General features: G+C 37.0%; 1 protein-coding gene across 3 annotated transcripts in view; it reads left to right on the top strand.

Moving 5' to 3' along the window:
* smyd3 (SET and MYND domain containing 3) overlaps positions 1-24,260 on the top strand; it is a 330,446-nt gene that overhangs the window by 45,453 nt on the left and 260,733 nt on the right. For 2 of the 3 annotated variants that reach the window (NM_001423732.1, XM_087289366.1), the window contains 1 exon segment: positions 3,250-3,386. In NM_001423732.1, the coding sequence (NP_001410661.1) occupies positions 3,250-3,386 (137 nt within the window). 3 annotated transcript variants of the gene reach the window in all.

The following is a 24,260-nucleotide window of genomic DNA, read 5'->3' as shown; positions in this document are numbered from 1 at the left end:
ATTCTCATTGAGGTTTTTAATTATTTTGTGCATTATCCTCTTTGATCATCATTAGTCTTTTTTGCAGCTTGTTTTGGTTGTTTTTAAATCTACACATTGTTTTATTTGTTACTGTCACCAGTACCATAGTATGTGAACTTGGGTTGGGCGATGTCCACCAATTTGGCAGTGTACAATGTCAAATGTAAAACATCACGATAGACGATGGCATCGTTGTCATTGGCAGAGGTGAATTAATTATTTGTAAATAATTAACCCACATGGTCTTTGTTTCACCCAAAACCAAATCATAAACGAATAAAGATACAGTAAGTTGCACACAAATCACCACCTGTTAATCACTTTTTCTGCAGGAGGTTGGTTAGTAAAGGTGCACAACCAACAGTATCTGAGGTGTTCACTAAAATTACTTAGTACAAGTGTAAAAGTGAAAGATTGAAGCAGTGTACTGATGCTGTGACAAGTTGCCTGATAGATTCAAAAGACTAAATAGTTGTTAGATAGAGACAAAATTAATTAAATATCACGTTTACTATTTATAGTGAGACGCAGTCCAGCAATTCGTCCTTGAATCTGTCTGACGTGCACAGCTCTCTCGAGCTCAGACGAGCGCGTGTGTGTGTGTGTGTGTGGTCCTGTGATGTGTGTTTTCAGTGGACGGAGAGCTGTTCAGAAATGCTAGGTAAAACACGGTGTGGATGTGGATCATTTTCGTTCTAAAATGCCATTTTAACACGAAGATGTATTAGTTTAAACTGGTGTATTAGTTTAAATTTAGATGTATTAGTTTAAAGTGTGTATTTTTTGCAAGTGGGTTTGTGAAGGGGGCAGGGCGGAGGATCGCGATGCCGGTTCAGCATCGTGTTGTCTATTGGCCATCGGCGATGGCATCGTCCATCGGCCCAACCCTAATGTGAACTTTTTTAGGTTAATTAAATCTACTAAATTTTCTGTTTTTCCTACATAATTGATTTTTGCACTGATTGATTTTGCAGTGTGATTTATGAACCGCTGCAAGGATGATACATTTTCATGGAAATTAGCTTAAAAATACAGACATGTCATTGGTGGAAGCAAAATTATTTGTTGGGGAATAAATAGAAGTTTACTTTCTTTTGCAATCATTTTAGAGTACCATCATGCTTATTTGAACATTTAGCATTGTAGTATTTTGGTTTGTAGGAACCATGCTAATACCATAATTTTTAACAATTACCATAATAATATAATTTTATCAGACATGTAGTACCTTATTAGGTTTGTTAATTTGTGTGTGTGATGTATTTTTTTTGCATTTAGCAAGGTTACAACGTGTTTCTGAACATGTTTTTTTACATAAATAAAATATTTATATATTAGAGTACACAAATCACGCAAATGTTTTTACTGATCAACTTAAATGCGTGAATCTAAACATTTTTAGATGTTTATGTCAGCCACTGTCTGTCTGTCTGTCTGTCTGTCTATTTTAGGGATGTCGATTGATTTAAACACATTAATCTTAACACATTAAATTAATTTGTTAACACATTATTCACAGTCAATCTAGATTAATTGCAAATGTAAAATATAGGATTTAACTGTACATATGGTGTGTTGAATTAAAGAATTGCATGACGATCTAGTTTAAGGGAACAGATCCTTTATTTCTATTATGTTATTATTCTTATAACTAGATAATAAAATTAAGGATCTGTTATTTTAAACTAGATTGTCATGCATTTCTTTATTTCTTAAAGTGAATAAATCCAGATTCTAGTCATTATTTAGTTTTTTTTTTGTCATTTAAAATACTAAAATATACATTTTTTTAGTGTGTCAGTACTTTTTTATAGGCATGTGGACCACCATATTAGACCAAGACTTTTGCACAAATCTATCTATCTAAAGCATGGGTCTCAAACTCAATTCCTGGTGGGCCCGCAGCTCTGCACAGTTTTGCTCCCACCCAATCAAGCGCTCAACTCTTTAACTCTTTTGAACAACTTGTTTATATGTATTAACAGTGTTTTATTAGGGTTGGAACAAAACTGTGCAGAGCTGCTGCCCTCCAGGAATTGAGTTTGAGACCCATGATCTAAAAGGTATGAAGCAAGTGCAGAGTCATTACTTTTGAGTGAACTAAACCTTTAATATACAAACAGAAAATATAGGAAATATGTACTCAATATGCAGAACAAAATTGCTTTTGGAACCAAAAGACTAGCATCAGAAGTGTGTTAAATGTGACCTCTTTTTGAGTCTTTTTTTAAAATGATGTGCTATTTAATATCAAGCATCGAGTTTTTCTTTAGATTTAGCATGTTCTCTCTTTTTGTCTCCTGATGAATCTCAAACTGCTTATAATATTGCAAAGTAAAATATAATCAACAACGAAAATGGAAATAAAAACAGAAATAAAAACATAAATGAAAATGTCTTGTCTTAGTCCTATCAAAATAGCAAACACTGAACATCTTTCTATATTTAGGCTGCTTTATTTATTTATTTATTTATTTATTTAAGACTACTTATTTGTACTGAATGTTTGTGCTTTCATTTTAATTTTCTTTTATTTCTTCAATTCTATTTTCCAAAACGAATCCTCTTTGCACTTAAAGTTTACAATAAAATCATGTTAACAAATTTTAAATGATTAATGAAGGAATTATAATGCTTTGACTTATTGTTTAATCTCATTTACAAGCACAGTAGCATATTTAAAGCTGCTGTATAGGCTATTTCTGTCCATTCGCATCCCGTCTCTTTGCGCCCCCTGGCGGCTCATTCACAAACTGCGGTCTTACACTAAAAACAGAGCGGCACCTATTTCAAGCGGCGGCGGTATACGCTACGGCGGTAATAGCCACTTTAAACTCTTAACTACTGTACATACTGTATATACACTATTCAGGTCTGGATTCATTTCATTCATTGTTTCATCTTTCTCTATCTCTTTCTTTAATATGTCTTAAACAATTTGACCCCAAAAATCCAACTAGAACCTGTATTATCTGGTGGTATTTTATAAAAGAGAATGAAATGTAATTTATGATGTCATTAAATCCTCACTAAAACAACAAATGTAACTGGGACCTGAGACTTTTGCGCAGTACTATATATCATTCTATATGATCTCAAGTACTGTACTACACAGATACTGTACATGGGCTGTAAATTAGGTGGTACGATAATGCAAATGATAATTTGAGATATTTTTTACTTTATTTACAAGTAAGTTGTTGAAAGCATTATATTCTGTGTGTCTAGATCTCGCAGACATGAGTGAGGAGAAGAAGGAAGGCCTGAAGCATCTCTGCACGACGCTGCAGGTTTATCTAGCAGAGGAAAACTGTGATCTGTCCCGTCTGCCGTCCGGCCTCGACCCTGTCAGCCTCCTCGCCAGAGTAAGTGCGCTTTCACTGTGATCTCCTGCTGCTGTCAGACCGGTGGGGCGTCGCATGGTGTGTGTGTGTGTGACGGAGAGCACACGGACACATACAGAGCTGCTCGGTTATTGCTTTCGTCCTCGTATCACCTGCTGTGAACCCATGCTGCTATTTCTTGTCTTTTCTCCTCATGGCATGGAACAAGTTGTTCATAGAAGCTAAATTAAGTCATTTTCATGCTCAAGGTGGATTATTATAGTTTCCAGAAAGTGGATAAAGAAAGACTGCAGTGGCATAACAATGCTACACTGTAAAAAAGTCTGTTAATTAACAGTTTATTTAAGTTGGTGAATTGCTTGATCTCTGCTCTGCTGAGTTTTGATGTTGAAAATTCAACTCTACAGTTTAGGCAAGGCAAGTTTATGTATATAGCACATTTCATACACAATGGAAATTCAAAGTGCTTTACATAAATAGGAATAAAAGAATTTAAGAAAACAAAAACAAACTATCAAATTTATGTAAAAAAAAACAGATAAAACAGATAAAAATGTGTTAAAACAGGTTATAAAATAATGAAAAAGAAAAGAAAGTCATAATTGTGCGATCTGTGGGACGTAGCACAGTGCTCATTCAGTAAAGGCACAGCTAAACAGATGTGTTTCAGTCTTGATATGAATGTGCCTAATGTTGGAGCACATCCTATCATTTCTGGAAGCTGATTCCAGCAGTGAGGGGCACAGTAGCTGAAAGCAGATTCACCCTGATTTGAACAAACTCTTGGAATTTCTAGTTTATATGATTCTACAGTGATCTGTTGGGTTTGTAATCGGTCAGCATATCTGTAACGTATTGAGCTCTAGGCCATTTAGTGATTTATAGACCAGTAATAATACTTTAAAATCTGTTCTGAATGCAACTGGGAGCCATTGTAAAGGCTTGAGGATAGGCATGATGTGCTCTGATTTCCTTGTTTTGGTCAGAATCTTGCTGCAGCATTCTGGATAAGCTGTAACTGTCTGATTGTCTTTTTGGGAAGGCCAGTGAGGAGTCCGTTACAGTAATTCACCCTGCTGCTGATAAAAGCATGAAAAAAATTCTCTTAGTCTTCACTGGAAATCATGCATCTGATTATTGCAATGTTTTTGAGATGATAGTATGCTGATTTACTAACTGCTTTGACATGACTATTGAAACTCATTTCTGACTCCAGAGTCACACCAAGATTATTGACCTTATTAACTATCACCTTGAGAACCTCATCTCAGTTCTCAAACGCAATGACTTCAGTTTTCTCTTTGTTTAACTGAAGAAATGTTTGGCACATCCTACTGTTAATTTCATCAATGCACTGGCAGAGTGGGTCAATGGGGCTGTAGTCAATAGGCAGTAAGGTTAAGTAGATCTGAGTGTCATCAGCATAGCTGTGGTAGGAGATTTGGTTCTTTCTCATTATTTGGCTTGGAGGGAGCATATAAGGGTTGAACAGGAGAGGTGCCTTGTGGGACTCTACATGTCATGGGTGTCCAACTTGACCTATGGCCACCTAAACCGTTATAGTAACCTCTCCCTTCAAGGTAAGATCTGAACCATTTGAGGACCATCCCAGACAGCCCAACCCAGTTTTCCATTCTATCCAGAAGTATGCTGTGAACAACAGTGTCAAATGCAGCACCGAGATCGAGGAGTACCAGCACTGTTAGTTTGCCTGAATCTGTATTTTGACGGATATCATTGATTATCTTTATAAGAGCGCTCTCTGTACTGTGATGTGGTCTGAAACCTGAATAAAAAATTGTCTAAACACCCCTTAAAGCTTAAGAACTTGTTAACCTGGTTGAAAACAAATTCTTCAATGATTTTGCTAATAAAAGGGAGATTTGATATCGGCCTGTAATTGCTCAATATGGGTTTATCTAGGTTGCTTTTCTTCAAGAGGGGTTATATAACTGCAGTTTTAAGTGAATTTGGAAAAATCCCCAAGAGAAGTGAAGCATTTTGTTTTAACAGAGATTGGCATTTTAGTAGTTTGAAATGACATACTGTGTAAGAAACAATGTATTGAGAAATAGGTCTGTAAAATAACAGGAAATGTTGTTCTTTTGAGTTTTATATTCTAGTGCAAAGTGATGTGTCTGTAGTCTACATTTAAACTGAGTGTTTCTGCCGATCTGTTCCAGAGTTTAGGCATCTACCTCCTAGTAGGACTGTCTATATGAATTTATTTCTTAAATATAAGCAACATTCGATTTATATTTATCAAGGCAACACTTAATGTTAGAGGAAAAATCTTGCTGAAGCAGAATTAGCCATCATCATTCATTCAGACTTTACTTATAAAGCACTTAACAACCACCAAAGAGCAGACCAAAGTGCTGAACATTAATATGGGTTCACAAAACAACACAGGACTTATAAAACTTACTTTAAAAGACTACAAACACATATGTAAGATATATGTAAAGACTATTTAAAACAAATATCAATATATATATATGTCATCTGTGAGTTGAAATGATGTCAAATGACTCATCTCGCAGAATTCTGGACTCTTTGATCAGCCCCGAGTATACATTTCAGATTTTCTAGAGAGATTTTCTTAGTGTTCTAGATGTTATTTCCAAGTAGGTAGTAGGAAAACCCAAAATTCTGGGTTGTCAGCAACGCAGCATACAATAAGTTAACAAAAACAAACCACATTGATTACATCATGGTCGTGTCTAACTGTGCATTCACACCGAAGAGCGTCAAAATTTGCTAAATTGCTGAATTGATGTTGTATATAAAGGGGCCGTTGCAGAATATCAACAAATCACCCATATTCCTGCATAAAAAAAGTTCTTTCCAGATTGAAAATGTTGCGCACCTTTTATCAAATTCATTTACCTACAGTAGATCAAATACTGTTGTCTACTGGTGTTATAGTTAGCATGAGTTTCCCGCTTTAAAAACCCTCCAAAACAAATATAACATTAATGCACATCAGTTTCTCGCCAGTTACTTTTTATTTTTATACATGGAAATCCGGCAACCGCGATAATCAAATCCTTGGGAACAACTGTGGTGGTAATCCAAATTCACAGGACTGTGTTCTCTGGAATCCTCTCAAGCGGTGGACTTCTACATTCCAATTGCTTGCCACCGAATCGAGTCATAGCTTGTTACCATAAAGTTGACTTGATTTCAACTCTCCACACCACCCGCAACGGTTATGGCCGCCATCTCCCATTGAAAATAAATGACTTGCGGCTACTTTGACTCACCTCTTTCTGTGTGAACGCATAGTAAGCATAGTAAAAACCAGAATGCAGGTTTTTGCATTCAGTTGTGTCTTTTTTTATATAAATTCAACAAATATTGGAAATTAAAATAATTTCTTTGGCAGCCCTACCTTATGGAGTTTATATTTTTTGTAAAAGTAAAGTAAAGCTGGATCTGGTAAAGCTGGATCTGGTTCTTTATTTGACAGTTGTCATGAGAGAATTTTTAAACAAGTCATCAAAAATTTGCATTCGCTACACAAATATCGCAAAGAATTCCGTTCTTTGCCCAACTGTTATTGTGATCTCAGTCGGCTCGGGTCAAGACAAGGAATCTCAGCTTTATGTGCTCCACATTTGAGTTCTCAGATGGGGCTGTGGAGTTAAAGACACATGAGCTTAAGAATAATTCAGAAAGCCACTGTCATTGAGTATAGTCCTGCTGCTGCATCAAGAAATGACACGTTTTGCTCTGGAAGAAAGCTATGTATCAATTTTGTGAAGTGATTGTGTTGGGATCTCCAGGCCAGAACTCATCTCAGAGAGTCACAAACACGATGCAAATATATGGTGGTTGACATTTCAACTTTTTTTACAGGAAAAATGGGCATTGAGTTGTCAGTCTCAAAGACAAATGGGACCATGCAGACTTTCATAAACTATATGTATCTATAAACTTCTGTCATGGAGTGAGATGCAACAGAGCAAAGCGCATGGGTGACTGTCATACTGTATGTGTAGAAAGGTACCATCTTTCATGGGAAATCTGTGGTTATTAGATCAAGTCTTGTTCTGCATTTGCAATAACAGTGTGGTTTTGTGGACGTGAATGTGTTTGACTGACCTTCAGATCTGTGCGAAATTTATAATCAATAAAAAAGGAGAATCAGACAATGAAAAACATGGGCTTTTTAGCTTCTGAAACCTTGTATTAAGACAAATTGGCAAAAAAATTGTCTTGTAAAACTAATGTTCTCAATTTACGTACAATTAAACATTCCAATGAAAGCGAAAGTCAATGTGGCAGCATGTTAAGCCCGGTCAAATCACTCGATTTTTATTGTCGGTTTTGAAAGTCACTATGTCAGATTATGTGATTTTTGTCTTGATTAAAATCTTGACTTGTTGTGGATAACAGATGTGCCTTACACGTTCCTTCACTGATGTCTACGACAAGCATTATTTCCCAAAGCTGGCACGAGTGTTGCTATAACAATATTTTTTATTTTAATATAATTTTTTTTAATGTTCTTATTTCAAACACAATAAACACTGATACTTGCTGACTACTAGGCTATATTTTTTACGACCATACAATACGACATTAGTAGGATCAAACTTGTATTTCCTTTTTAATTTTAAGATATTTTCTTTTAAATCTAAATGTACATTTTTCTGCCAGGGTTGCATATTAAACATTTGCTAGAGAAAATGAAAGCACATCAGCACTGAGGAAAAATCAGATGCTAAAAACATAATCTTTAAAATAATGACATATTAAAAAAATAGCAAATATATGACAGAGGTTTGTGATTACAATTATAGTGAAGCATTAAATAAACCCTCAATTTCCACGAAACGAAACCCACAGTTGAGTAGCGAACAAACACAAACAAAAATATAATACGTAAATTTTTCTTGAAAAAAATATCGTTTTGAAACAAATTTTATTTGGTATAATTTGTATCTTAATTCTAATGTATTTTTTGTTGGTCAGTTATCTACTAGATATTCAAGAAAAACGAATAACATTTGAGGTGAAGTGCTTTAAAACAAGTCTGATATATGCTTCAGTGCCAAAACACAAACTGGTTTGGTAAATAAAATAATAATGCAGCCCAAACAAAATTAAAGTGAAAATTTTTATTTCACAGAAGCCTATATCAAACTGTTTTCACTATAAATAACTAATTTTAATTAGCAGGCCATTCTTTTACAATGTTTTTGCAGCACTGAACATGTTTCCAGATTACCTCAGAAGAACAAACTCTGTTGGAAGGATGGAAGAACCCAGAAACTCGTTGTGAGAATGTAGATGTTTGCATATTTGTGCCAGTCTGTTAAATAAAATTGCTTAAAACACCTTAATTTTTTTTTTAAAGTAGTTAAAGTTTGCATTACCGATGATTAATCTTATCCACAAGTGACCCACCCATTAGTAAACATGCAGCCTGTTTTTTACACGCAGCACCTGCTGATATAACTTCTGTGCTCTTATTGCACAGTGCCACTCACGTTACGGAACTTGTATCGGAAAAACAGAACGGGTAAAAATATTAAACATGCTATACTTTCTGCGATGGTGTCATGAAGCATCATTGGCATTGTATCGGTTGTCGTGAACTATGCCACATGCAATACATGCGAAGAAACGATTGAATCTTGTGTCACAACGCTCATTTGTCGTTTACGAATCCCCACGACACCCTATGTCAAGGAAGTCATGCCAAACTCATAACAATTCATGTGATCTGACCAGAGCTTTAAACATGTTACCAACTATTTTTGAGGAGTGTTTTGCAGCAATCAACATTAAAATGTGTTTATATCCACAGAATACACTTTTTTTTTGCAGTAAAATGTTTTCTTTGTTCAATTGTAAATTAAACAAAGGTTATAGCGCGTAAACAAATCACATGATTGAATTCCAAAGCTTCTTTTTCCTCGTGATTTACATCCAAAGAGGTCTACCTCGTAATTTACTGCCATGGATGCCTGAGGTGAATGCTAATGTACAAGTTTATTTACAGATGTGTCAGTAAGATCGCTTGTTTGAATTCCTGTGAGAGTAGATTTTATTTGCTTGTTTACCGACCATCACTCCGGGCTGTAATTGTGAACACATTGAGTGAAAGATGCACTTGAGGGCGAAGATGGCGATCTTCTCTACAGGATCGCATGTAAACACAGAAGGGCTTGTGCATCTGGGTCGGGACAAACAAATGCCTTTTGCATGTGAACACAAACACCTGTTTTATATGACAGACAGCCAGCAGTCATATCTCATTTATAAAGCATCAAAGACCCAAATGTGGATTCCATAAGGCTTTCTAATCCAAAATGAAACACAGCAACAGGGCAAGACTTGAGCTGCTCAAATTAGAAGGATACAGTGCAGTTTTGTGATTTGGAAATGCATTTTTGTTATTATGAATCATACAGCGGGGAAAAAAGTATTTAACACGTCACCATTTTTGACTGAAAACATCTTTCTAAAGGTGCATTGGACCTGGAATTTTCCCCGGATGTTGGTAACGACAAAAAAAAAAAAAAAACATATATGCAAAGAAAACAAATTTAATTAGTTTGCAAATGAAGTTATGCATAATAAAATGAAATGAGGCTGGGAAAAAGTATTGAACACATGAAGAAAGGCAGGTGTAGAAAGGCAGTGAAAGCCCAGACAGCAGCTGAAATCTCTCAGTAGTTCTTCAGCAACCCTCTGCTCTTTTTCATTGTAAATGAATATTAGCTGCTTTAGTCCATCAACATCTACATGGATGATAAATATGAAACCAGCGTGGACAATTCAGCAAGACAATGATTCAAAACACAGCCAAGGGAACTCTCAAAAGCTTTCAGAGAAAGAAAATCAAGCTGTAGAACAGCGAGTATACGGAATCCTATGTCTGGATTTTAATTAATCGTTTCACAAGTATTTTTTGGGACCTGTGACTGTGGTGGTGTGAGAGTTTTAAACGCATTCAGGCCTAAGAAATTGTACTGTTTTTAACTTTGACACTAATATTGATATATTTTATTGAATTTTTTCTAAAACTATGACTATGCAGTATTATTTAACAGTTAATTATTCAATTACTGTATTCCTGAATGCAGTTTGACTCCTCTGGAGAACAGTAAAGCGCAGCTTATTTAATTTGTATTTTTTTCTTTACTGAATTTATCTTTGCTTGTAGATTGTTACTTATATTTTATGCACGTGCACTGCACTACAGAATCATCCAAATCAATCTAAAATTATGAGTTCTTTCTAAATAGTTATTCAACGCATCTAGTGAAATTGTATTCATGTTGCTATATATATTGCAGTAAAAAAAATATTGCAATGTTAGATTTTTCCGATATTGTGCAGCCCTAATTGTAATAATTAAGTATTGATTTAGAAAAAAAAAATCGCCTGTGTTCTGATTTGGTTGAATTTAGGGGTGTAACGGATCCCAAATCTCACAGTTTGGATGACAATTATAGTCATGAATCAAACCATTTTTCAGATCAGAAAAAAAGGGGAGGAGAAAAATATAACTTGCTTTCCATTTATTACAAAAACAGTACTGCAAGACACACTGTTTTAACAAACAGAACTTAGAAACTGTAGTTTAATTTAAAAACAAAAAGAAGAATTAATCAGCTGAATAAAAATACATTGTAAAATATTCAGTACTGTGAAAAGTTACTACTCTTGCTAATAACGCTAAATGTATAAATCTAAATTAAAAATCTAATTTATAAATCTAATTATAATTTGTATATTTATTTTTAGTCTTATTTTCAATAAACGATTCAGTTATTCACTCATGAAACTTCATGTTTCGTTGTTAGATAGATCATTTTTGAACAATTATTCAGTGGCACATTTTTTGATGGCCACATATTGGTTAAATAATGTAATTACTGCCTACAAATTTCATTTTTAAGCGTCAAGTTAAATGCATATGATGGCGATTTTAATGTATACCATAAACATCAGTGGTTTTATCTAAACTATAAACTGCTATCCCAGTACTTCTGTGTTATTTGACTGTTTCTTGTGCTTTTTGACTGTTTGTAACTTCATAACTAACTCAAATGACTAAAGACTCGATCTCTTTCTTGATTTTTGCGTTTTTCAAGCACAGATTTGAATGCAGCGATTCGAAGGATTAACAAACATATGCAAATCACCATCGTCATTTATAATTTATGCTGCGTGGGTGTTTTAATGATTAATTGTGGAGTTTACACTGAATGCATCAATGAAGGCTAAACAAGTAGTGACAGAAAACACCTTTAATAACCTTAGAAACCCACCACATCCCGAATAACCTACCACTATATCTTATATCTATATCTATTTTACATGAAAGCATAAATGTTTCATACATGTGATTTGAATGACACGAGAGACGATCTCACTGCAATCTCTACAAATTTAAGATTAACCCAACAAGTAAAAAAGTATTAATCTATGGGTCACGAGTGTTCCGAACCGTGGTTTGTTTTCCATTACACCCCTACTTGCATTGTTAGGAAATTTTCAAATATACATTCTTCAATAATAAAATATAAAAAAAACACTGGGAGACATTTTAAAATGACATTTTAATCTATTTGCCTCAAGGAGTCTTTTATCCTTTTTATTATTGTTCTATATACAACTGTTTAGTGGTTTGTTTTGGTAATGTATCTACTTCAGTGCTCTTAGTTCATCAGGCTGTCACTCATGCAGTCATTTATTGGGTAGAGACTGGAGTACGGAGACCTTGTCAGAACTGAAGGTGATGGATGGTGAGTTGTGACATTTTTCTGTCACACATATACGGTACAGAAACATCCGTGCGGGTGTGATGGAGAGGAGACTCACGTATGAATCATGTCCCTTATAATGTGAATCTCTCTGATTCAGTAATCATCGTTCTCTGCTGTCGATGATGTCACGTAGACCTGCGGGCGGCTCAGGCTGATATGAAGCTGACCCAGATACATGACCTGAACCGACTGCTCCACATAACCCAGATCAAGTCGTGAAAGTAAAGTTGAAGTTTTACTACTTACATGTTTGTCAAAAAATTTAAAGATGATTCATGCTTGGGATCAAAGTTAAAAGATCTGGTAATTAACAGTCGCCTATATCTTGTGATTCACTAGTGTTTTCCTTTTATTTACGCTTTTGAACTGCATTATGGGATCTTGATTTCTGGTTTTGTTGCATTTCTGTGCACTCCGAAGTTCAATTTCACTTTTGGCACATATTTTTCTTTTGTTGCATCCTTAGATTCTGATGATCAAGCAGATCAGCTGACACAAATGTTTCAATTACACCTTGAGCAAAATAATTTATTTTTGAAACATTTGTAAAATATTTGTATTGGCTGAAATGAACTCAATTATTATCTTCAATTAATTTTCTTTTTTCTTTGCATACAAGCAGCAATAATGTCATTTTGTTGCACAGATTTTAGTAAAATTATTAATAGATTTTAGGCAGGTTTTTCTCTTTCAAAAAGAATGTATCCTTGTAATAGCAGACCATATTAATAAAACTTATAAAGTATGTATGTATATATATATATATATATATATATATATATATATATATATATATATATATATATATATAATATGTATGAATACAGTATGTATTAGTTAATGACAGTGCATATGCTGATGTATTTGTAATAATTACATATTAATGATAGATTGTTAATGATGTTTATCTGTTGTTTTATCTACACTCACCGGCCACTTTATTAGGTACACCTTACTAGTACCGGGTTGGACCCTCTTTTGCCTTCAGAACTGCCTTAATCCTTCGTGGCATAGATTCAGCAAGGTGCTGGAAATAGTCCTCAGAGATTTTGGTCCATATTGGCATGCAGTTGCTGCAATTTGTCGGCTGCACATCCATGATGCGAATGTCTCGTTCCATCACATCCCAAAGCATAGATCCATGCTTTTATGTTGTTGACACCAAATTCTAACCCTACCATCCAAATTTTGCAGCAGAAATCGAGACTCATCAGACCAGGCAACTATTTACCAATCTTCTATTGTCTTATTTTGTGGAGCCTGTTCGAATTGTAGCCTCAGTTTCTTGTTCTTAGCTGACAGGAGAGCACCCGGTGAGGTCTTCTGCTGCTGTAGTCCATCCGCCTCAAGGTTTGATGTGTTGTGCATTCAGAGATGCTTTTCTGCGTACCTCTGTTTTATTGAGTATTTATTTAAGTTACTGTTGCCTTTATATCAGCTCAAACCAGTCAGGCCATTCTCCTCTGACCTCTGGCATCAACAAGGCATTTGCGCTCACAGAACTGCCACTCACTGGATATTTTCTCTTTTTTTCGGACCATTCTGTGTAAACCGTAAAAATGGTTGTGCGTGAAACTCTCAGTAGATCAGCAGTTTCTTAAATACTCAGATTAGCCTGTCTGGCACCAACAACCATGCCAGGTTCAAAGTCTCTTAAATAAACTTTCTTCTGCATTCTGATGCTCGGTTTGAACTGCAGCAGATCATCTTGACCAGGTCTAAATGCCGAAGTTGCTGCCATGTGATTGGCTAATTAGAAATTTGCTTTAATGAGCATATCCGTGTGTCTGTCTGTCTATCTATCTATCTAGTGTTTTATCTATGGTTGTATCTATCTATTGGCAATCATTATATTGTTCTATCTATCACTATCTATTTCTCTCCCTAAATCAAGTCCTGCCCTACATAGTTTTTTTTTTAATCAGGAAAAACCCACAGATGTTTGTCACAATAGGGAAGAAAAGACTTGTGCAAGTTATGCTTCATGCCTACTTTAACTTATTTTTCTCTCATTCTTTCACTCACAATAAACAAGGTGCAGTTAAACCCTGAATGAATATCAGCTTGACTGTGGGTGGAAAACAAATGTGCAAACACTAGAAGAAGTGTGCCGGTTTTGACCCTGATTGGTGATACATTTTCCTGTTCTGCTCGTGAGAGTTGGCTCTTGGCCTGGCACTCCGTCTTTAGCATTACAAACATGTTCAACCACGAAAAACCAACACCCTACCTATCTCCTAATCAATTAAGCGGCGTGAAAACAAGCATCCGTGGTCCACAAATGATTTCCATTTCAAATCAGACGGATATTCTGTGCCATTTGCTGAAACTAATTGCTGAAACTAATTCTCTTATAATATTCAAAATTTATCCCTTACATGCTGAGAAAAGTTCCTCCGGGGAATTTGGGATGTTTGTTGGCAGCGTAATTTATTTATTTATTCATATTAAGTAGGAATTACCCAAGAACCAGAGTAGGTGGAAGGCAAAATCTCCAATTACAATAATAAAACTGTGCAAGGGACATGTCGCAACATACGAATTTAGATGAAAATCTCGATCCGGAGGGACTGTCATTCGTATTCCACAACACTGAAGTGCTCGTAAACACAGCGTTTTAATTAAAGCTGCACAAAATGCTTGTGTCTTGTCCAGGGCTTTAGTGAATACAGTATTGTGTTGGTGTAGTGGCTTTTTTTTTTGATGATTTTGTAGTTAAACTGAGCAGCTCTGATTTATAGAGCTGATGGATTTCTTAAATTTTCCCAAGAATGTGATTTCTGGTATGCAAATCTTCTTCTCAGGTGGTAGCATCAGAGTGATTTTGGTTTATAATGACTAATTACAGACCTATTTGAATTCATTTTGTTGTATTATCAGTTGCTTAAACATAGTGTTAGGGATCAGAACAAAATCATATTAAACTTGTCATGATACTTGTCAACATAGCTGTTGATGGTAGTGTGGGACAAAAGGAATTTATTTTTATTACTTTTGTGTCTTTACTTATTATTACAAAAAATGTTTAGACTAACAACAGATTAATCAATCTTTTTCTTTTGTATGATACCATATATTAACCAAACCTACGTCTTCTTTCTTATGTGTTGCTTACTTAGAAGGAACAGCTGATAAGAGGGAAGTAGCAGAATAAGATTAAATATAGTAAGGGGCCTTACTCAAGCCTCTGTCTAATAAGAAGTCGAGACATGTCACAAGGAGCTGGATGCTTGTAGAAGTTGTGAAATATATTGAAGGTCACTTAACTGTTCAGTTCTGGTATGCAGAGAAGGGTTGCAGAAAGAGGAAGTATGTTTGGGTGCAACAGCCAAAGGACAGCAGAATGACTGATAAGTGACTTTACACCAAAACTCCACCTGTTAATATCAGTTGTGTATATATGCTGGAGTCAGGGAAATGTAAACCAGTTGTGAACCTCCTGAATGTAATTCTTGTATTGCACTGGGGTAACGTAACCCAGAGCTCTGCCCTCGGATTATTCAATTGTATCTAGTAAATTATTAATATTTTTGATATTGAAGAAAACCCTTTCCTGACCTTTTTTATTGAACAAGCATGGAGTTGGAGATATTCCAACAGTAGCCAAGTATTTTAGTTTGTTTCCGTTTTTCTCTTCATGTCAGGTAAATAAGATCCAGCCCCGGATGCCACATCCTGTTAGAAAATGTTTGTTTGTCTGGGTATCCAGACAACAAGCTATCAGAGCCGCTCAATACCCAAACTTGTTAAACAGTTTTCAACTGCATTAGCAATCTCCTATCAGAAAGGAGATGACTGAGAAAGCTAGAGAAGGGCAAAAGCAGGAGACGAAGTAATGATGATAAAGAAAGAGCAGAGTTTTTTTTTTTTAATCTTAGGATAAATCCTACAAGTGTTTTTATTCCACAAGCAGCAGCAATGAAAAATTACTGCTTTACAACATTGTCCAGAGACAATACAGACCTTGAAATGCAGATATTCTCCTCTCTCTTTCTCTTAAAAACAAGTGTCACTTAAATCCACTCAGTAAAACGATTATAACAATATAGAAAAATTAAATAATAATACATCAATAATTATAGGAAAATATCAAGAATAAAATATAAAACACAATCAAATGACTTATAGTAATTAAATCATTAAGCATAATCAATAAAATGATAATTATATAAATGACTAATGATGATATGATTAAATAAAATAATTAAGAGTAAATAAGTGAAGTTTATTCATAAACTAATTTCGAGAGGATCACGTGCTTATGATTTATCACGGCTGGTCTCGAATTTGCTAATCAGTATCTTCCAATCATTTGAGACCTAAGCTACCATAAATAACCACAATTTTCAATTCACTTTATCTTCGTTTGGAAGAAACCCCCCTCCTCCCCTTTTCCTCCTCTTTTACCTTTGACTGGGCGACACGGTGGCCCAGTGGTTAGCACTGCGAGCCCTACAGCAAGATCACCGTCAGCCCTGGCCCCCCAGGACCGGTGGGTGTTTCTGTGAGGAGTTTGTATGTTCTCCCCGTGTCCGCGTGGGTTTTCCCCGGGTGCTCCGGTTTTCTCCCACCATCCAAAGACATTCAATATACATAAAAACCAAGCATTTATCTAACCCTTGTGTTCCCCTTAGCTACAGCAGCGGGGGAGTTCTGAGATCCACCGAGCTCAGGCTCCCCTCTCGCTCTGCCAAACGGGAGGAAGCCCCGGACTCGAGGAGTCCTTGAGCTCGGGGCTCTCTCCCGGGACAGCATGCCAAACAAGCTTTTATAAATCATCAGCCAAGTGTGAACTCTTGAAATATAAACACATTAAAATGAAAACACAACACAAATGAATGATTGCTTTCTTGAAACAACACACACGGTTCTTCTCAGATCCTTAGTTTGATTCTTCACCATATTTGAGTACATTTTATATATGTTTTCAATGTTCTTTTAGAGTATTTTTAAGGAACTTTTTTTCACTTCATCTCAGTGCAGCATTTTGTGCTTTTTATACTCCACTACATTAAAAAAAAATTAATTCTTTGTTATTTTGAACTGGAGAAATCATCACCCTCTCAGAAATGTTATGAATGAATGATTATTTTGTGAAGTGATTGCATCTGTTCTTCAGTTAACAGCTTACTGATCTGACCAGAGTGAATCTCTAGTAAATGACTTCATGTAATCCAGTCAAGATCTCCAATAATATTTGTATTTTTTATTTTTTCTAAGCATATGGAGAGCAGAGAATGTGTTCTGCAGGTGGTTTGCCTAGCCCACTCACTTTCGTGAAGCACATTGAGAATCTTCCAAGAAGCTTGGGGTGCTAATAAGAATATGCCTGGTGCATAAATTGAGGAAAAGAGTGTGTTGCCTACAGGTGGTTTGTCAAGCCCACTCCAGCAACAGCCACATCACCCTGCAGCCCAAGACTGGTTACTCACTGAAGCTAAGGCCGTACTCACACTAGGTACAGTTGCCTCGAACTGGGCCAAAGCACGCTTGTCCCCCCTCCCGTCTCCCCCGACGGCCCGCGCTCACACCATATCGGGCCTCGGCACGCTTACGTCATCGCTGCTGCGCTGTTCAGAAGTGCTCTCTATGGCAAGCCTTTTTAGCATTTAAATCTTTGTTCTGACTCCATAAATATATTTAGAGATATCTCTAATTATATTTTGACTAGTCATAATTATAATTCGACTAGTCAGAATAACAATTAGAGATATCTGCAATGGCAATTGTACTAGTACGAAATCAGATTGGAGATATCTGCAAATATATTATGACTAGTCATATTCCTCCATTGACTTCCATTGAAAAATATTTGCAGATATCTCTAAATGAGTTTTTACTAGTCATACATTTGGAGATGTCTTTAATTCGTAATATTTAGAGATATTTACAAATATATTTGAAGGTATCTCTAATTAATTTACTAATAGTCGAATTACAGTTGTAGATATCTTGAATTGGATTTTTGACAAGTCAAAACTCAGTTAGAGATATCTGCAAATATTTTTCAATGGAAGTCAATGGAGGAATATGACTAGTCATAATATATTTGCAGATATCTCCAATCTGATTTCGTACTAGTACAATTGTAATTGCAGATATCTCTAATTGTCATTCTGACAAGTCGAATTATAATAATGACTTGTCAAAATATATAATTATATCTCTAAATATATTTATGGATAGTCAGAACAAGGTTTAAATGTTAAAACGGCTTGCCATACGCTCTCACTCAGCAGCACAGTGGAGATTTCTCTAGTTATATCGTTTCAGTCGTTTGATATGCCGTCAAATATTTCGCCAAACAGTCCTTAGGGATGCGGGGACACGCAGTCAGATATTTTACCGAACAGATCCGCCACTTTTGGCGCTCATAAACAATCAAAGCTCTCTTGCTGCAGGAATGAGGAGATCTGCTGAAGGCGCGCAGCTGGCGTGCTGTGAGGAGTTTGCGTCTTTAATAAACTACGGCAGTTTGCGATCACTGAACAGTAAGAATGATTAATAAATCCATATCAAACAGTCCCTTAAAAGTCACGTCTCGCTTTCGGTTTTGGGCTTTGTCGCGTTTCGCACTCACACACAAGCGTACCGTGCCAAAGCCCAAGGGTACCGCGCTCAGGCACACCTCTTCTAACCGGGCCAGGGCCGGCCAAGTGAACCGTGCTTGAGCCCGATTCAGCGCACTCACACTTCTCAAACGATCCGGGAAACGGGCCTGGGCATGGTACGGATGGCATAGTGTGAGTAGGCCCTAAGAAGATATAAGCCTGATCAGTATCTGGATGGGAGACCACATGGGAAAAAAAAGTTGCTGTTGGATGTGGTGTTAGTAAGGCTGCGGTCTCTGTGAGCCCTAATGCTCCAGCATAGTAAGGCGGCACCATACTGTCAATGAGTGCCATCGTTCAGATGAGACGTTAAAGTCACTGTGGTCATTAAAAATGCCTTGACACTTCTTGTAAAGAGTATGGGTGTTCTGACCAAATTCCCTCCATTGGCTCTTACCCATCATGACCTCCCAATCATCCCCAACCAAACTGCCTCTATCACTGTCCCTCCACTTCACCTATAGCTGGTGTGTGGTTAGCGCACTGGCGCCATTATCCTCTGGCTGCCGTGGCATCATCCAAGTGGATGCTGCACACTGGTGGTGGAATGTAGAGACTACCCATTCCCCCGCCCCATGATTGTTAAACGCTTTGGGTGTATGGTCATACACAATAAATGCGCTATATAAATCCACATTACTCACCTGCGTGAACCACACTAAGAATTGCACAATGTTTTCCAGAGCTTGGAGTGTTGATAAGAAGAGGTGTCTGTTTTGCATACAGAGAGTAAAGGGTGTTTCTACTGGTGGTTTGTCAAGCCCACTCACCTCTGAGTGATGCACACTCAAAATTGCACAGTATTACTCATAGAAACCTAAAGGTTTTTAAGAAGACGTGTAGTAGGGTTGGGTCGATAGACGATGCCATCGTCCATTGCCTACACACACACTGTCATGCACTCCAGCAATCAGTGGGTGCTTTGAGCACAAAACCCCAGAGAGCAGTGCATGTCGGACAGAGTTCATCATTGATGTACTGCTGAATCTCATCTCACTATAGTTGTTAAACTTGATATTAGATTAATCTCGTCTCTATCGAACGACTCTTCGGTCTTTTGAATTTATCAGGTAACACAGTGTCAGTACACTGCTTCAATCTTTCGCTTTCATGCTTGTATCTACTAATTCTACTAACACCTCAGATACTGTTGGTGGGTTTCAGTTGATTGTGCATCTTTTTACCAACCAAGTATGTCGACGCCATTATAACGACACAGATCACTCTGCTTATTCATGCCAGAGTCCTGCGGAAAAAAAAGTGATTGACAGGTGGTAATTTTTATGTAACTTATCTGTATTTAATTATGAAATGGTTATGGTTAAAACAAAGACCATGCGGGTCAGGTAGTTGGAAACGGTAGGCTACAAATAATTCACACACAAACAATTCATACTCATTTATTCATTTTCTTTTCGGCTTAGTCCCTTTATTAATCCAGGGTTGCCACAGCGGAATGAACTGCCAACTTATCCAGAACGTTTTACACAGTGGATGTGCTTCCAGCTGCAGCCCATCTCTAAGAAACATCCATACACACTCATTCATACTAATACACTGCGGACAATTTAGCCTACCCAATTCACCTGCACCGCATGTCTTTGGATTGTAGGGGAAACTTGAGCACCCGGAGGAAACCCATGGGAATGCGGGGAGAACACGCAATCTCCACACAGAAATGCCAACTGACCCAATCGAGGCTCGAACCAACGAGCTTTTATCTGTGAGGTGAAAACACTACCTACTGCGCCACCACGTCACTAATGAACTAATTATTTTTCATAAATAACGATTTCACCACCGTTGGCGACGAAGATGCCATTGTCCATTGTGATGTTTTACATTAGACATCGTACGATGCCAAATTGGTCGAGATCACCCAACCCTAACGTGTGTTTGGAGAGGAAAAAGGCTTTCTTCTACAGGTTGTCAAGCCCACTAACCTGCATAAAGTGCACTCAGAATTATACAACGCACATGTTAGGACAAAATGTGATGTCTGATTTCATAATGGGGCGAGGCAGTGGCGCAGTAGGTAGTGCTGTCGCCTCACAGCAAGAAGGTCGCTGGGTCGCTGGTGGTACAGACATGTGGTACAGGTGAATTGGGTAGGCTAAATTGTCCGTAGTGTATGAGTGTGTGTGTGAATGTGTGTGTGGATGTTTCCCAGAGATGGGTTGCGGCTGGAAGCGCATCCGCTGTGTAAAAACTTGCTGGATAAGTTGGAGGTTCATTCCGCTGTGGCGATCCCCGGATTAATAAAGGGACTAAGCCGACAAGAAAATGAATGAAGGATTTTATAATGTACGCTTATATTTGTCAAAACACAATTTGGTAAATATTAGGCTACAGTATTTGCATATTTTGTTATTTTCACTTGTTTGCACACTTTTATTAACTTTAATTATCAGAAATAGTGTGTGGCAAGCTTTGGTGACAAAATTTATTGTGAGATTAATAACCTCATCCTTCAGGGCATCTTAGCAAGTATTACGCTGGCATTGTGGTAACGAGATGTAGATGAGATGATGTGTTCATGGGCAAGCAGCATTTAATTTCTTCATAAAATGGAAAAAAAAGTGTTCGTATCTCCTTCCCAGCGATTCTTTGTTTTGCCCTTCCTTCACAGCTGTTGTATTAGGCATCATTAATCTTTTATATGTCCTCCATTTCATTTTATTTGTCTTTGTAATTGCCTGTTTTTCCCAGTCGAGTCATCTGATGCGCCAAATCACAGGGAAAAGCAGAGGTCCATCTGGCCATGACAGAATCCAAATGAGACAAGCTTTTCAGTGCTGTATTAATGCATAATGGAGGACCACTTCATGACATCACCAGCAGCCAAACAGGTCCACGAAGAAGCACTATCTAGATTAATTGATAGCTGTTGATTAATTAGAACACAAACGATACTGTAGACAAGAGATTTCCAGCAAACGCACGAGGATATTGATGAAGTTGCAGCGCATACATAATGGAGCGCGCTGATTGGTTTAAACCAAGCCTTACACATAAATGAATGCAACACACTCAGAGATGTAATACGGGACACCCAGGTACAGACGTCCAGTCTACACGCTGGAATACACGCTAAGATCTCATGGCCGTGACGCAGCTTCAAAAATTTGTTTCTAACCGGAAGTACGAATTTGCTCAAAATAACGCAAAAACAACCAATTTTTACTTTTTAGTGAGATATATGTGTCCTAATAGTGTTTTTAGCAGTGTGGGACACATATACGACTGTCAACTAGGGATGGGAAGATTAACCGATATGTATCGATACACGGTCATGCGCGTGCACGATGCGAGTGCATCGGTAGAGCAGCAGTGAATGAATGAAATTTTGGAAGCAAATCGAGATGCATCGGTTTTTGCAAGATGCATCGGTTTTTCCAAGATACAGCTTATATTTTTAATATAGAATGTATTTTTTTTTATTAGCAAGTGTTGTCAACCTGTTTTTGGCGCATTATTTAATCGACCTACATAAAGTATGCCTTAGCAACGGACTTGCGGATGTGTACACTTACACTACAACTCAGTGTATCAGGTGTGCGGATGAAGCTAGTGGTGCGCCCTCAGAAAGCGCGAGAAGCAAAACAAACATTTTATTCCCCACTGAGTTTTAAATCTAAGTATGGCAACATTATGGATTTTGCAAAAAAGATGGACGACTTTTTAGGACAGATGCAATTTGCAAAATGTGCCGCGCATCTGTAAAATACACGGGCAGTACGACTAATCTGATATCTCACTTAAAGCGGCGCCACGGTGTTGTTGTGGAAGCATCTTCCAGTGTTGCTGCATCCCCGGCTTCCTGCTCTGCTTCAACTGTAGCTACCAGCTCCAAAAGTGGTGAGAAAAGCATTGCAAGATTTTTTTCCATGCGCAACAGTTTTGTGCGCTCTACGGCAATAACGAATGCTATTGCATTGTTCATCTGCAAAGATTTTCAGCCTAGTGTCACGGAGAACGAAGGTTTTAAACACCTGTTAATTTTTATTTATTTATATTTTTATTAGCCTGTTGTTTACAGTGATAGTGATGTTTCAAAGCAGCATAACACTGCTAGTTCACGACCTTAAGTTTTGAATATTCAGTGGCACAATATATCTTTGTAAAACTTGTTTTTATAGTTGAAAAGTTAAATCACAATTCTTGTTGTGCAATGGTAAACCTTTATGTTGAAAGAGTGCAAATATATATATTTTTAATATATATTGCACTTTTACATTCTGTTTATCTTGAAAATACTTAAATAATATGTGCTATAGGTTCTAAAATGGCCCTCTACTGTAAACTGACACTCTGGCTCTGAGAGAAAAGCCAGTTTGTAAAAAAAGTCTTGGTTTTGCTTTGTTAATAAATAATCAAACTCATTCAATGGCACAGCATCTTTTCTTACATCATCTCATAAACTTGATCTAATTAGTTAGTGCTGAATTATCGCATTGTATCGTGATATGGGTGTGAATCGTATCGTGTTGCATCGCAATGTCACAAATGTATCGCTAATATATCGGATCGTATTCTTTGTATCGAGATGCGTATCGGATCGGCATTATAGCTTAGATGCCCAACCCTACTGTCAACAGCTCAAAAAATGTGTTTTGTTGTTTCGTGACCCTTTAAAAGAACACCAGACAGGACTTTTAGGACCCTTTGGTGTCGGGTCTCCTTATTTGTCCTTTTTTTTTTTGTCTTTTTCTTTTTTTTTTCACCCAAAAACAAGAAGCCAACTAACTTTGGAGTGGACCCACAAAAAAAAAAAAAAAAAAAACAAAGCAATACGCTCTAACTAAACACCCAAATGAAATTAACTACACCTAATAAAATAACAGAAAGAAAAATACAAAATCTACCCCTACCTCCCTGACTAAGAACAAAAACAGGAGAAAATATTTACACAAGGAAAAGTGTGGCGTCCAACCCCTACTGCCTCTTGTGTACAATATTCAATATTTACAAAATCAACAAACAAACCAATAAACCAAAATCAAAATAATAGGAGGGGGGAAACACAAATGGATATACAGCAAAGAGTCAAAACTATATACCAACACGGAAAAACACAATCATCAATGACACCTAACAACAAGAATAGTTTTATAGCACATCAAACTCAAAACAACACGGCAAACAAAAATCGCACTCTCGCCCCACGCCCTGTCACTTCATCCAATCCCAGGGCACATCGTCTGCGTTACTAGGGCGTGGCCTGCTCATGTAAAGAGAGGGTAAGAGAGAGAGATAGACACACACAGAAACACACACACCTGCCAATGTAATGGGTGTAAAGGTAATACCATCAATCATATAGTTTTGAATGGGGAAAAATGAAGACCCGCCTATAAGTACAAGAGCCAATCATTGATCTCTATAGACTGACGATTTTCTGGGGTGAAGCTTGGATCAGACGTCTGTTTTCACGACAGTTTGGTAGCCAACAAACACACTTGAATGTCAATATATACTGGCTTTATAGACATGAG

The sequence above is a fragment of the Danio rerio genome, chromosome 17 (assembly GCF_052040795.2).
Source record: "Danio rerio strain M-AB ecotype USA chromosome 17, GRCz13ab, whole genome shotgun sequence".
Lineage (NCBI taxonomy): Eukaryota > Metazoa > Chordata > Actinopteri > Cypriniformes > Danionidae > Danio > Danio rerio.
This window is presented reverse-complemented; position numbering and strand designations above follow the sequence as displayed.